This window comes from Gekko japonicus, unplaced genomic scaffold (assembly GCF_001447785.1).
Source record: "Gekko japonicus isolate JY-2015 unplaced genomic scaffold, Gekko_japonicus_V1.1 scaffold1055, whole genome shotgun sequence".
NCBI classification, from domain to species: Eukaryota; Metazoa; Chordata; class Lepidosauria; order Squamata; family Gekkonidae; genus Gekko; species Gekko japonicus.
This window is the reverse complement of record NW_015169808.1, coordinates 4,672-21,071: the sequence shown is the minus strand read 5'-3', so window position 1 is coordinate 21,071 and position 16,400 is coordinate 4,672. Positions and strand designations below refer to the sequence as shown.

General features: G+C 42.3%; 1 protein-coding gene across 1 annotated transcript in view; it reads right to left on the bottom strand.

Moving 5' to 3' along the window:
• Window positions 1-13,001, bottom strand: part of MIB1 (mindbomb E3 ubiquitin protein ligase 1) — a 68,712-nt gene extending 55,711 nt beyond the window's left edge. Inside the window, exons 1-4 of the mRNA XM_015417143.1 lie at window positions 12,407-13,001; window positions 5,849-6,020; window positions 4,939-5,068; window positions 2,866-2,970 (exon numbers count right to left, since the gene is read on the bottom strand). Of these exons, the coding sequence (XP_015272629.1) occupies window positions 2,866-2,970; window positions 4,939-5,068; window positions 5,849-6,020; window positions 12,407-12,635 (636 nt within the window). The 5' untranslated portion in view covers window positions 12,636-13,001. The remainder of the gene's footprint in view (window positions 1-2,865; window positions 2,971-4,938; window positions 5,069-5,848; window positions 6,021-12,406) is intronic.
• Window positions 13,002-16,400: the final 3,399 nt, after the last annotated feature.

Sequence of the window (16,400 nt, the reverse complement as noted above, 5' to 3'; positions counted from 1 at the left end):
CAGAAACCAAACCTTGAAGGCTGGCAAGACTGTTGGGGTAGCCTAACAATGGTCACTAAGGGCATTTTTTCTTAAAGCTACAGGCACTGCTTCTACTATTCTTGGGGGGGGGTTTAACCTCTCAATTAAAAAAAATATTTTTTGTGCAAACGTAGGGCTTCAATTAAGTTTGTGGAAATATCTGTCTTACCTGTCCATGGCCCCAATCTCTGGATTTAGGTATCCACAGATGTGGCCACATTGAGAATTAGATCTATTAATTGATAATACAGCAACCAGTGAAGGCAATGCATTCTGTAGACAACTATACAGTGCTCCCTTTCTTTCCTCATAAATTTTGCATCACAAAGCACTGCCCCATGAATGGCTGGCACATGTTCTATAATTACAAATATTGTCAACATAAATAGTGGAGGCAGCAGCTCCCACAGCAGCTGAAGCATTAACGGTAGTCTTGCCCAACAGACAAGAATGTGTTGCCCCTACGTTCACTGTGCAATTACTTCCTCCCAGATAAAAGTGAGGCTGGATACTGTAACCAACACTATTGTTGCTTGGCAGACTAGGAGTTTGAGGGTGGGAGGATTTAGTGCATTCTAACATTGGGAATTGGTTAATTTGTAAACTGGCTGGATTGTTGTTCCCTGTAAAACAACCAGTCCTCCCTGCCTTTACATGATGGATAACCCAGCCTTAAAATTCCCGGTCACATTCACTGCTTGAGTCATGCGTCAAAAGTCACTATACTGTTTCACTGTTTTCTAAATTACATGTACATTTCTATAAAACTTACACAGAACTGGAACTTTTGAGTTCAAGTCATTCAACAATAGGCATGTGCCAACCTGCAGCAGCTTTAAATGCCTCATCCAAAGCTTGGAGTCAGTGAATGGCACAAAAATCAGCACGCATGCTCATAATATTCTTGATCTAAATTACAAGCTGAAGAGATTTTTCAGGGTCAACAGGACTTGCCCTGAAATATGCTTGAGTATTAAGGCTGCATAAATATACTGAATACATCAAACTCCACTGACACCACTAGCGATTAACCAATTCCACCAAAATATATAACTTTTAATATTTACACGATTTCTGCAAGCTATTGTTAATTGTGCTGTTTATAGGACGCAGATTAAAATAACCAATCTAAAAACAGACATCTATTGGGTATACCCAGAAGAAATCCTATTTCCCCTTCCCTGTTGTTTTGCCCTTTCTATTCCAAACAGCAGCCATCTGGTATTATCTCTGAAGCAATTCCCCTGGGGCAAAGGTCATTCAATGCACCTACATTAAAGAGTGAAGAGAGCAAGAAGAGAAGAGTCCTCTAACTCATATCATCTGGAACTAAGGGAGCAAACAAAGGGACAGGTGGTGTATAAGCCAGCCATGTGTTGCAGCAAGGTCTTGTCTATTTCTTTATTACTTTGAGAAAAGCCTATCTCAGTAAACTTGAGGAACTGGCAGACTGCAGCATGGAAAGAACAATGCATAATCAGCTGACAGAGCTGCCAATAATCAACTCAGTTGTATGTATATGAAGAGAAAGGCCAGCAAACTCAAACTTTAAGAAATGAAAACCAAATATCTTAACAGTAATGCACTACAAAGTAGAAGGAAGAATACGCTCCTGGTCTAACAATGTTGCATTTATAAAGTTGGCAAAGACTCTGCATTTATCAAGACAACACACATTAATTGAATTCTCCCATGTTGACCATGATAAAAAAGAACAAAAATATGCAAAAGTATGTATACATAAGGAAACTAAATGAGCTGCCTCCTAAAGCTGAAAACACGGCTTTGGATAAATGTTTAAAACAAAAAACCAAAAGCCAGTTTACAGAGAGTCTGTGCAAGATCACCTTCTATTCAAACAGATTTTCTGTTTTAGAACACTGCTCCCTTCACAATTTGACAGGAGACAGACACATGTAAGAGTACCATGTCAACCTGATACACAAATGTTTAACTTAATCAATGGCATATTACATGCATTAATTGTAATCTTGATACTGGTGTATACAAAACTTTATGCTACAGGAAAAAATCCAGCATTCATCATAGGGAATAAGCTTTTGTGGGGGGAGGGACATCTTGTAAATGAGTGAAATCGAAGAAATTTGATGGCTAATTAGAATGTACTGGTAGTTTAACAAACACCAGTCAGCATTAAATCCCAATCTTAAAAAGATCAGAATAATAATTTACTAGGGCTAAAAACATTTGCCAAGTAAACACACAATTAGACCAAAATACCTTCAGGTTTAAATAACTGTTCAATTAAATATTTTACTGTAAAGATGTATGACAGCAGCATTAATACTATGTATCAAGGAAAGTTGATTTATAATACAGATTACTAGGAAGAAGCAAAAATTGGTTTTACTACTAATTTATAGACTGTGTAGCAATTATAGCTTAAAATGACTGAAAACAAGAAGAATTTAGTGATCTAGACTGAAACTTCAGCAACCACTGTACCAGGAAGCTGCTCAAATATTTGTCCACTATTTAGACTGTAAAAATACCAACCATATTTAATATTATAAAGAAACATTTAGACCATATTCTCTAGCAATTTGTAGTCATCTTAGACAACCTATTAATAAAAGTATCCGCCAGTAATAGTGAGACAGAACCCATTTCAAAAGTTTATGCCATCTGCATTACTAAACTGAGACTAGACCTATGCATATGCATGACCCCATCCATGCAGCTGTAGCAACAATGAAGTGCTTAATAGCATGCAAACTGACAGAAGGACATCACAAAAGAAGATAAATAGCCCAGCACAAACCATTTTTATATTCCTCCATTCCCCCACAAAGCAATTTCTCTTTGTTTTGCATTACTCCTTACCATGCCCTCAAAGCCAACTCTGTAAAGGTTTTTAGCTCCATTGTCCCATAAAACATATGCTGCACTGTGTGGGCTCGATGCACTCCAGTCCTGGATTTCTGTTACCTAACAGAATCAAAAAGAAATGTATGTATCTGGTGCAAAAATAATATTTAACCACAAGGTACAGATAAGAATTTGATGTAAGAATTTTTATTCGTTATCAAAATATTTTCAAAATCAATTTTATTTAGCCAAATATCCTCATATTTGGAAAGCACATGTCCTAATTAGCCTAGGGAAATGACCAACAACAGGGGTGGACAGTGGCAGGAAAGGGAAGCTATACTTCACTATGAAAATTCCAACACTTTCTGCTCCACTAGTTGGGAAATCAGCTGTCTTTCCTTCCATAACCACACCTTTTCCCAAAGAGATGATCGGAGATGAAGCTTTTTTCTATAGCTCATGTTCTTAAAGTACAGCTCTATCTCTGATCATATCTTTCAATTGAGGAAGTCTTAAAGCAATCAGAGATCTTTTTGCAATTTGTAAATAGATGTTGGGACATATTTATGCCACCTTAAAGTAGGGGAACCACACACTTGTTATGTTTGTGTGGTGCCCTATGCAGCCTAGGGAACAGCTTTAATCTGCGTTAGACCTCACCCTAGAGTTTTGTGTTCAGTTTTGGGCACCACAATTTAAGAAGGATATAGACAAGCTGGAACGTGTCCAGAGGAAAGCAATGAAGATGATGAGGGGTCTGGAGACCAAGTTCTATGAGGAAAGGTTGAAGGAGCTGGGTATGTTTAGCCTGGAGAGGAGACGAGTGAGAGGTGATATGATAACCATCTTAAAGTACTTAAAGGGCTGTCATATAGAGGATGATGCAGAGTTCTTTTCTGTTGTCCCAGAAGGTCGGACAAGAAGAGCTTTCAGCTAAACATTAGGAAGAACTTCCTGACAGTTAGAACGGTTCCTCAGTGGAACAGGCTTCTTCAGGAGGTGGTGGGCTCTCCTTCTTTGGAGGTTTTCAAACAGAGGCTAGAGAGCCATCTGATAGCAATGCAGATGCTGTGAACTTAGGTAGATCATGAGAGGGAGGGCAGGAAGGGTTGCCTGAGTGCATAGTTCTTGTGGTCCTTTCTTACACACCCAGGGAAATGCTGATGGCCACATTGGGATCAGGAAGCAATTTTTATCCAGGCCAGTTTGGCCAGGGATCCTGGAGGTTTTTTGTCATCTTCTGGGCATGGAACAGCAATCACTGCGGGTGTGGAGGGGGAGGTATTTGTGAATTTCCTGCATTGTGTAGGGGGTTGGACTAGATGACCCTGGAGATCCCTTCCAACTCTATGATTCTATGATCATCACATTTACCTATGCTAATAGCACTACAGGGATAGAAACCACTGAGTCAAAACTCATAATGGAACAGCTACCAATTACGGCCACTTACAAAATAAAATCATCTACAAGTACCATATCTTTCTTGGCCACAAATGCAGACAAACTATTCTTAGCATACATTTTAGGCAAAAAGGGAGCGGTCATATGACTTAATGATTGAAACAACCCTCAAGAGCTCAGCTAGAGCCCTGTCACCCACAAGCCCTGTTCACAAAGCTACAGTGAATGCATATACAATCTGTGTACAGTTTACACTTGACTAGTCTTTATACATGGGTTGAATAATTCTCATGTTACATTCAAGGCACATACAGCTGAATATGCAATTGAAATTCCACATTTATCCGAGTACTGGTACCCATTTTCACTTGTAAAGTGAACCATCATTGGCTTTCTTATAGACAACATGGACATGCAGGTTGTATGTGCGTTCACTGTAATATGTGAACAGTTAACAATATATAGACTGATACAGAACTCTGGTGATATTTTGGTGAGAGCCAGCATGGTGCAATGGTTAGAATGCTGACCAGTTGTGCTCTCTCAGCATGACCTTCCTTACAGGGTTATTGCATGGTTAAATGGAGGAGGAAAGAACCATGTATGGTGCCCTAAACCTCCTGTCCCTGCAAGATTTTTTTAAAAATTGATAAGGGATCTTGAAAGTATCTGAACTCTTACTTTTCCCCTACGTCCATTGCCACCATCCTGATCTTCCCACTGCCAATCAACTCCTCGAACCACCCTGGCACCTGTGAAGATTCCTCTTGCAGTGATCTTCTTTGATTTACGCCGAGACTCCAACAATACCCTAAAAGTTAATGTGAAATGAGTGCCTTTTATAGATTCTACAGCACAAGCAAGTTGGTCAATATCTTTCCATTTCCTGTTTTAATAAAGAAATTACTTTTTGATATACTGAAGATCTCAGAATTAAGATATACAGATTAGCTGCTGCTTCTATAGCTAAGTCAAATACTGTTTCATAAGTAAATTTTTTGATCAAAATATGCCGATAAAAAAATCTACTTTAAAAATCTGTATGCCACCTCTCCAGATCTGCTTGAGATGGCTCACATACAAAACTTTAAAATGGAACAAACCAAATAACAGCAAAGCTTTAAAAACAAAAACAAAATCAATAAAAACATGCCAATGAAATCAGCCATTAAAAACAAGCCATGGTATAAAAGCACATAAAACAGAGACAGTTTAAATGATGTTGATAAAACAGTCCTCATTTTAGGCAATCTTAAGAGCTTAAAAAATAGAAGACCTTAATTATAAGCCTGAGTAAACAGAAATTATTTGGTCTGGTACCTAGGAGAGTAAGGCAGGTGCCAAGCAAACTCTATAGGACATTCCAATAGAGAGGTAACACCACTGCAGGCTCAGGCACAGAGGTCTCAACTGGTACGCTGGACAATATGGAAGGAGGTGGTTCTTCAAAACTACCCTGGCCTCAGCAGTTTATAGCCCCACAGGTGAGAACCAGCACTTTTAGACTGTTCATAGAAACAGGTAGGCAGCACATGCATATCTTTCCACACGGGTGTGATACAGTCCCTATAACCAGCCTCTTACAGCTTACCTTTCACTTCCTGGTGTGGTTATTCTGTAAAAGCGATGTCGTAGGTGATGTTTGTCCCCATGATAACATACTGTGCACAAGTCATAATTTGTACATTCAGCACATTTCCATCTAATACCAATTATTGGTTGCTGACGACAAGTATCACACATTGTTCCATCATGTTTAATTCCTGTGAAAAGGAGTAGAAGACATACAACATTTTGGAACATATGTGTATACTCCTAAGAACATGCATTTGCTGTGAAATCACTGTAACATTAAATTAGTTTTTACAAATTCTTTGCACAGTGCCAATGATTCAGTTTATTACATACTGCAAGGTATTGAATATGACAAGAATTTATCCATGCATTTGTGTCAAGCTCTTGAACTGACCTGCTTACTACAATAATTTATGACAGTTCATAAAATCAGGCACACATGCAAACCTGCCTAAGCTGAAGTTTGAAGGTTCAATCTTATTTATGCTTCCATGATGACTCTGTAAGTATCCACAAAAGATTATTTTGATCTAATTGGGGTAGACATGTATGTATGTCTACATGTATACAGTGTTCTATTTTGGGGAAATAAGCAAGTTCATAGATGAAGTCTGAAAATAAAATGACTAGTTTCAAAGTTTTTATAATGGCCCCATCCCCTAAAAAGAAATGAAATACATAAGAACATAAGAGAAGCCAATGTTGGATCAGGCCAATGGCCCATCTAGTCCAACACTCTGTCACACAGTAGCAGGTGTAGAAAAATATTAGTAAAAATGATCAAAGGATGGGAGTACTTCCCAGATGAAGGGAAGCTACAGTATTTTAAAGGAGTTTTTTGTGAGGATAACAAATACCACATATGAAGTTTACAAAATTATGTGGGAAGATTTTTTTTGAAAGAGTGGTCAGAAAAAATTCTATTATAATACTAGAATCCGGATGATTGATCAGAAGGATGCACAGGGCAGAAAGAAGAAAAGACTCCTTCAGACAACACAGAATTAATGTACAGAATTTGGAGCCATAAGATGCTGCGGTGGTTTTTAAAAAGGATTAGGCAAATGCATGGTGGATTGGTCTACCCATGAATATTAGCTATGTTTGCTAAACAAAATGTTCATGTTCATAAGCAGCAGGCCTCCCAGTAACAAATGCTGAGGACATAATAACAAAAAACTACCACTTTCATGCCCTGCTAGTGAGCTTCCCAATCAATGTTCCCTCTAAGCTTTGGAGTCTTGTGAGCAAAAATTCTACTTTGTGAGCGACTGGCATTAAAGTTGTGAGCAAGAGATTTCACTGCTGCAGAAATTAGTTTCCTCTGGAGCCATCCTTCCTGAACTAAGACAAAAATGTGTGAGCCGGAGGCTAAAAAACTGTGAACTAGCTCAGCTTAGAGGGAACATTGTTCCCAATGGTATCTGGCTAGCCACTGCTGGAAACAAAATGCTGCACTAAATGAATACCTGTTGTGATTCATCTTAATAGCTCTTATTTTCTCAGCCGTAACAATCTCAGTAACTGAATGCAATGGCACTACTTTCTTACAATTAACATCTATGAATGTAGACATAACCCTTACAGTTAGTTTATATCTATACATATACAAGAACTTAGAAATATTTTGTAAATAAAATATTTAAAGGGTTTCTGAGACAATGACAAGACACCCCTAAGAAACTGAAAAATCGATAAACTGTGTAATTTTTCTCTTAAAATGCATTTCTAAATGTATTTCCCTGTGACTTACTTATAAACCAAATACAAAACCCATATTTAAGTAACCAGAGAACTACAATTGGAAGAACTTTTTTCAAAGGGTACGATTTAAGATTCAACAAAATGGTCAAAATAAACAGAGATTTTAAATAGGAAAGGCTTAAAATCGCGCGTCGAATGTGCATAAATGAAATTATCTAAAAGTCTGTCAAATGTGTATCCTGCCCTTCTATTCATGACAAACCCCAGCCATTACATGTAAAAGTAAGATGAGATCTGAAGCATGTATGCATTTCAGTTCACAGCCTTGGGAATTCTTTTCAAGAACTAGAATCTAATTCAAGAAAAACATATTACTGGTACATTACAATGTAAGCGGCATTCTTTTTTCCTGAATAAATAGAACCAACTACAAAGTTTTTTAAATTTCAAGTTCATAATTTAGCATTTGCCCCCAAAAGTCTACAAACAAGTTGCCCCTCAACCACTTTCCAGGCTTCTTTTCACATATTCAGAAGCACCAACACACATTCAAAAATTGGGGGAGGGGCCCCAGCTCAGTGGCAGAGCACTTCCTTTGCACACAGAAAATCCCAGGTTCGATTTCTGACATCTTCAGTTAAAAGATCAGGCACAGTGGGTGATATGACAGACACCTGAGACTCTGGAGAGCCACTACCAGGCAGAGCAGACAGTAGTGATCTTGACAGATCTTATTTAGCAGAAGACAACTTAATATGTGACATTGCAAAATGAGCATATACATCGTATGTACCAATATACATACATCTGTGTATACTGCTCAACCAATAAATAATACTACATTCTGTAGACTGAGCACTAGAGTTCACTGGACAAGCAGGACTCCCAAACACCATGCACTATTGCCACAGGAAACGTGACAGAAAGCTCAGGTGTCTGCCTGTGCTCTCTCCTGCTTTGATCATGAACGTAGGAAGAGAGTTTGCCAACAGCTGTCCCATAACTCCACTGAACGCTCTACAGGTTTGAACCGAGATGGCTGCTAGCCTCTAAGCAGCAACTTGCATGACATACTCTGTACTTTAAAAGCAAGGCAAAGAAAAATATAGGCAGGACTGCCATATACAGCTGCACTACTTGGACCTTTCCACATTTTTTAGCCTTAACCTAAAAACAGAGTGCACCATGAGGAGCAACTGCCAGGAGCCCAACCACCACCCAAGAACCCCAGCCTACTTTCCTAGAGTCCAGACATACGGCATGGCCCACTTGAGTGACCTTTGAGAGGTAAGGCAAGGCTGCTGTCACGTTTTTATGCTCCTCTCCCCTTAAGTTTGCCTTCTGACTTGATAAGGTATGAAGAGATTCAAGTCGTGGCAGAAACCTTGAGGATTATATGGAATACCTCAGAACAAAGTGTGGGGGAAAGGACAGCAGAATCCAGGCAAGAGGGTTGGTGGTACTTTTAGACACTGGAAAATTATTTCGGTATGCTAAAATTAGCGTATCAGCAGCTTTCAGTGCTTTTGGTTTACCTTAAACTGAAACAAACTAAGGGAAGTAAGTACATGCTACATTGCCTTTAAATTTTTACCAGCATTATTCCAATGAAAATAATTTCCACATAAAGCTTTGAAAGTGTGTGAACACAACATTTCAACTACATCTGATTTTTTCCCCTTATCAAATATTGCAGTTCATTCATTTGCTGCTATTGGGTCATAAAGTTAACATGGAGTACTTTTTATTTTTTATTTACTAAATATGTCTGCTGAATGTGATCAAGAGCTTCAGAAAAACTTCTGATTCATATTTTCCCGGGGGGGGGGGGAAACACATCAGTGCTTCTAGCCTTACAAAACCCAGCCGGAAATACCAAAGTTGATTCTTTCCAAAGCTGAATGGAAAAGGCCATTTCTTTTTATTTACAAATTTCACTGCACTTCTACATTATACTATACAGGAATGTAAGTATTATAGACAGCAGCAGCTTTCTCCTATGGAAGCTGTTTAAGATGGAGCAAACAACAGGAGAGAATAATGACAACTCACACTGCAAGCAATTGGAATTCATACAACAAATGTCACTCTGCAACTGTTACAAGTCACCAAATATTACGATAAATTTGATCCTAGAGTACATTTTAATTTATATTTCCTTAATATACTCTAGCAATTAACATTAATTTTCCAAGTATCTATGACTGCAAAGTGTATAGAAACAAAGTGCTCAAAGAACACAAACAAAGCTATCTCAAGCTGGTGTCTGAAGAGTGGTATATCATTTTTAAAATAATAAATAAAAATGCAAAGTAAGCTTTGTGTAAAAGTGCTGCTTTAGATGGGTTTTGCATCAGACTCCTAATATTAAGATTTGCTGTCTTCTACCAGGGCAGGCTACTTGTCCAACTAGTGTACAATCAGACTAGCAAGAACTCTTCAGAGTCTCAAACAGAAATCTTTCTCAGGGTGAGATCATTTACCTGAAGCTGACTGGCCTTTAACCTGGGACCTTTTGTATGAAATCAATCAGACGCCGGGGAGAAAACTCAGGTCGGACGCCGAGCCAGCCGAACCGCGCATGTCCGAGCATGCACAGTTCGGCTCCAAGCCGGGGACGCGCCGGCGCATCCTTGCACCGGCGATCATACACCCGGTTTGCGGCACGGCAGGGAGATGAACCACCTCGGTAGGTGGTTCCTCCTCCTTGAGCCGCATCATCGAGGGAATGGGCCAGTTCGGGGGCGGAAGCACCACGCTTCCCAGATGTTGTGGTGTGATCGCGCTGGTTTGATCCGCCCCCGAACTGTCCCGCTACTGGGCCAAATCCCCTCGTGTGAATGGGGCCTAAGTTAGTCCATCCCATTTTGAATTCAGACTCTTAGACAATTAACTGGGTTAAAGAGATGCTCCCAGTGGAGGCTTTTTAAAATCCCCCCACTTGGTCATGAAACTCATTGGCTGACATTTGGACAGTTTAGTATCTTAGCCTAACCCGACTTAGAGGGTTGTTGTGAAGACAAAATGAAGAAAATAACCATATATACTGCTCTGAGCTCCCTGAAGGAATGCTGGGATAAAAAATATATTGGAGAGAGCAACAGATTACTCACATGATAAAGATCTAGTATGACCAATATTCTGAGAGCTTTTCAAATCAATAACATGCTGTACCCAGCAACCTAAAAAGTATCACACTGATTTATACACCATCACTCCAAGAGTGCAATATAATTAACAGAACAGTTATAGTTACTAACTAGGTTTGTTAAAAATATTATTCTGGAAAACTAAACTTGCTTAGGATAAAGTTATGACATTACAGCTCTGCCCATAGCAATCTGTACCAAGCTAGGAAGCGAAATAGGGCCCTTTTATCTGACAGGTAAAAGTGAGCCAGAATTGAAAGCACTAATCATTTGTTAGGTTGTGTGCGCCTTCCACACTTAATGAAGCACACAAAGTCTGATGATTTCCAAAAGCCATTCATCAGCTGCAGGACACTAAGGCTAATTTTCCTATGCACACTTTGTTGCTGCTGCCATCAAGTCACAGGTGACTTATGGCGATCCCATAGGGCTTTCAAGCCAAGGGATGCTGAGAGGTGGCTTGCCATTGCCTGCCTCCATGTCATGACCCTGGAAATCTCCCATTCAAGCACTAGTCAGGGCTGACCCTGCTTAGCATCTGAGATCTGATGGGATTGGGCTATTCAGGTCAGGGTGATGCACACTTACCAGGTAATATCCCATTAAACTCAAGACACGTGCTCTGGAGTAAGTCTATATGGACCAGGATGCACTTGTGATCAACTAGCATAATTTGGGGGGAAATAAAAGGCACAAACCATCTGTTTTTATTATCATTACTGTTAACCAAATGGAACAGTTAAAAAAAAAAATCAAGGTTGTACGACCAAATTATCCTATTACAGGCACAAAGATTATGCTTTGCATAAACATCATAACCACAATGTTTTGTGAAAGAAGGGGCATTCCTCCCTGTAGCTCTCCTTGGCCGGGGAGGATTAACTGGTGTTACAATTATTTTCAAGTTTCTGATCGCATAAGCAGCTCATCCCTCTTTGAAAGAATACTAAGTCAAACACAAGCCATTTTTAAAAATTGCTGAGATCATGTCTACTGAGTCATCACATATTTACTGCTAGATAAAAGAGATGCCCCTGCTTTCAAAAAATATGCCTTGGCCTTGAGAAGTTCTCACTGCTGTAACAACCATGACATGAACCCTCCCAGGAAAACAACAGGAGGACCTTCTTCTAAAAACATTCTGTTGTAACAGTGAGTTAGGTTTATATCCCTTGAGCTGGCTCCTCAGCCTTTAAAGAACGTGGTGCTCCCAGCCAGTAAACGCTCCACCTATTCAAGTTCCCCCAGCAACATACACTGTTTCCTTTGACCACCCCAAGGCCTTTCTCGATCCTCTTCCTGCCCGTCATAATTCCCACTCTGATCCTTCGGGAAGCCCTCGACCCCAGCTGCTAGAGAGGCAATGACAGGCACCAAAGGCCGCTTCGCCCTCCAGAGGAGCCCTGGTCCAGAGGAGCCAGCGAAGGGAAGGCGGCCATCATCACACTGGTCTGGCCATTCGCCAGCAAAGACGCTTAGCCGCCTAGCTGGTCAAAATCTTTTCTTCCCCACTACCGTTTCTTGACATCCGAAGTGTGCGTAATAATGGAAGCCGCCTAGAGCGCGTTTGCCTAAGGAAGGCGGAACACACCTTTGCTTCCCCCAAAAAACAGGAGTCCTGGAGACGGGGGGGGGGGGGGAGAGAAGGGCCGCTGGCGGGCTACCCGCCCGCCCATCCCTGGCCTGCCCGCCCATCCCTCACCTGCCCGCCTTGCTCTTACCGGTGGGCGCGCTATCCAGGATGCGCAGGTCGTAGGCGCCCGAGCAGCGGTAGTTGGCGGCCGTGCCGTTGTCCCAGACCACCACCACCTCCTCGGGGCTCTCGAAGCTGCGCACGGTGCCCACGTGGCCCTCGCCGCCGTCCTGCTTCCCCCACTTCCAGTCGGGGCCCCTCACCACCCGCGCGCCGACGCCTTCCACCATCACCCGGTTATTCCGCGAGCTGCTCATCCTCGCCCAGCGCCTTCGGCCCACCACGGCCCTCACGACAACGCGAGCTGGGGGCGAGGGAGAGGGCGGCTGCGGCGGGCCTTTGGCGCCGATAACGGAAAAGGGGGCAGGGCTCCTTCCAGAGTCGCGCCGGGACAACAAAAGCGTGGAACCGGGCCGGCCGGTCTCCTGCACTGCTTGAGGGGGTGGGGTAGGATGCGGCCTCCGCCAGCGGAGCGCAACGTTTACGACGCCGGACTAACCAATACACACGCCCCTTCTTCCGAATGGCTCCTCCCTCACAGGAGACGCTCACGCCGTTTCCTACTGTCTGCAAATGCAGAGGCCGACCGGGCGCGTCAGCAAGTACATCCGGGCACGACGGCGGCCGCGCAACCACGAAGACCAGACTCTCAGAAGGAAAGGCCGTGGCTCTTCCTGCGCATGTTCCGAGTCTGCCCTTTCAGGAGAAGCCTAGAGGGAACGGCTGGCTCCATTCTGAACAAAGAGACAAGCTCCGTAGCGACATCTAGGGGAACCAGACGGAACTCTGCACTGAGTCTGGGCACAGGGTTTTAGACAGTGGCTTCGTTGTGGCTGCGCTGGCATTTTTGTTTCCCGTTTTCTTCAGAGCTCCAAAAGATTAATGCTAGGTATTGTGTTTTAATCGAAAAATATATAATTGTTTTGGGTTAGATTAATAACATAAAGCGATTTTTGCCCCGCATGATAACTATCTGGGGCTGCGGTTGCACACACTAAATAACCCACTTTCCAACTGGATTTTGCCAGTTCACACAGTAAATTCCAGTTGGAAAGTGGATTGAAAGTGTATTATTTAGTGTGTGTGGCCGCAGCCAAATGTCAACGGTCTCAATTTAAACTTTTTATCAGCTCGATAACACTGGCTGTTGCTAGTAGCTGGCTTTCAAGAGCAGAACCTACAACCTACAGTGTCTTGTTTCCTTCATGGCTGTTAAGAGTGGCATCTATGAAAAGTATATGGGACTATATTAGCACAAACAGATAACTTCTATCAGACAATATATAAAATTAAAGGCAAGTCCTGTACAATGACCTTCAAAGGGTGTAATTTAGAATTATATGGAAATACAGAGGTAATCAATCAAGCCTTAGAAATGTAGCAGCCAGGGCCGGCTCACCCACTAGGCGAACTAGGCATTCACCTAGAGCGCTGGGCCCTGGATGGGGTGCCGAGCTGTGCCTCCCCCCCACCAAAAGCCCGCGAGCAGCTCTCAAAATTTCAGTGCTTTGCTAATTGGGGAGAGGCATCCGGCGAGCATCCCCCGCCCAGAGGCCGGATCCCCCCCCTCCCAAACTGCCTTCAGAAGCGGAGCGCAAGAGAAATCTCTCTTCCATCTTGGAGGGCACTGCAGGAATGTGCGGGGTGTGCTCGCTGGGTCCAACAGCCGCCGGGGGGGGGGAGGCGGTGATGGCGGTAGCAAAAGGGTGGCTGGCTCCAGAGGTCTCCAGGTCTCCAGGCTGCACTGGGAGGTTGGCATCTGCGCCACAAGGCAGCCTTGCCTAGGGCGCAGAAACACCTCGAGCCGGCCCTGGTAGCAGCGTTCTGTTTTATTTATATTTTATTTAAAGAAGTAACATAGGCAGTTACCAGGCTCAATTCAAGGTACTGGTAGTCACCGACAAAGCCCTTCATGGACTTGGTCCATCATTTCTGCAGAATGGCCTCTCTTCCTGTGCTCCACTGTGACAACTCCACTCATCTAAGCAGGGCCTTCTACAGGTGCCATCCAGCAAATGGGCAAAATCAACACCCACCCATGCATATGCATTGTCTTGTGACCCCCACATTATGAAATGGTCAGCCTGTTGGGGTTAGGAAGGCACCCATTCTCCTTGCTTTCTGCAAACTATGCAAAACTGAATTATTCAGGAGGGCTTTTTTACACAGGTACTAGGGCTGTACTGTAAAGAAATGGTTCAGAAAGTTGCTTTGGTAAAGAGACAGAGACTGCAGAGTATACTACTGTGTATAGTATATACTGGAAAATGCAACAGTGGCCACAGGACTGGAAAAGGTCAGTTTACATTCCAGTCCCAAAGAAGGGCAATGCCAAGGAATGTTCAAACCATCGCACAATTGCACTCATTCCACATGCTAGCAAGGTCATGCTCAAGATTCTACAAGCTAGGCTTCAGTAGTATGTGCATAGAGAACTGCCAGAAGTACAAGCGGAATTTCAAAGAGGTAGAGGAATGAGAGATCACATTGCCAACATTTGCTGGATTATGAAGAAAGCAAAGGAGTACCAGAAAAACATCTACTTCTGCTTCATTGATTACGCTAAAGCCTTTGATTGTGTGGATCACAACAAACTGTGGCAAGTCCTTAAAGAGATGGGAGTACCAGACCACCTCACATGTCTCCTGAGAAACCTGTATAAGGGTCAAGAAGTGACAGTTAGAACCGGATATGGAACAACTGATTGGTTTAGCATAGGAAAAGGAGTACGACAAGGATGTATACTGTCACCCTGCTTGTTTAATTTATATGCAGAGTACATCATGTGAAATGCCGGCCTCAATTAATCACAAGCCAGAATTAAGATTGCCGGGAAAAATATCAACAACCTCAGATATGCAGATGATACCACTCTAATGGCGGACTTTATTTTGCTCCAAGCATGATCCTACTATGTTAGGGTTACCCTATTCTGAAAAGCAAAAAAAAGGGCATATTTCCCAACTTACTGCTTCAAACAAGTGCTCACTATGACAAATCCCAGTTTAAATTCCCCTACTATTTAAGCTGTGATAATTGCTATTAACTAGGAATAGTCCTAACCTTCCAAATCCAAAAAAGGACATTGTTATCAGGTTTTTGAAAACATCCCAAAAAAGGATGGACTCCAAAAAAGAGGATATCTGGTAACCCTATACTATGTAATTTCTGCATCGTTTAAGGTGTCATGTTAATGCTTATGCTTTGTTTAGCTCTGTTTCAGATTTCTGCTAGGTTTCAAATTTCTACAATCCTATTGCATTATTTATTGTATGTCCCATCCTGTTGATCATATTTGACTTACACTGGTAACCCACCCTGAGTCTCAGTGAGAAAGGCGGACTTTGGCTTTGGCTTATTTTTTCCCCTAATACGAGCTGGGCAATGTTATTTTATGCAAAGGGGCATGGACCTGAGAAACCCAAGAGCACTTTATCCCCATTGATTTACCACACTTAATGGATAGGTGGAAAAACACATTCCAGGGGGTACACAACTGCCCCAAACAGAAGTCTTACATCGTCTGCTCCTCTCTCTCCCAGTAGCATGGGTTTAAGGAAATGCATGGCAGGACATCACTGTTCCCAAATTCTCCCATCTCTGTTGATCTGTGGAGTATAATCAGGCCCATAGCCAGGATTTTGTGGTTTGTGGGGCAATTTTTTTTGGTGGGGCTGCCATTATTTTTATGTCAGTTCAAATCCACCCCCCCAACGGTAAGCACGTGGCCTGCCAATCAGATGGAAGGCCCTTTAAATCTTGCCGGGAGGGAGAGGGGCGCACGCCATCCCCTGCTTCTTCTTTTGAGAAGAAGCCGGGGGGGGGGGGGGGCTGCACATAACCCCCCATTCTTTTAAAAAAATCTTATTCTTTAAAAAAATTCTTTTTCTTAAAAAAATATTGTGGAGTTGGCCCTTTAAGGAAGGGGGCAGAGCCCCCAATAGCCCTGCTGTAGCTATGGGCCAGAGTATAATGATATCACAGCACATGTTTTCTTTTACTACATATTACCAAGGGGGGGG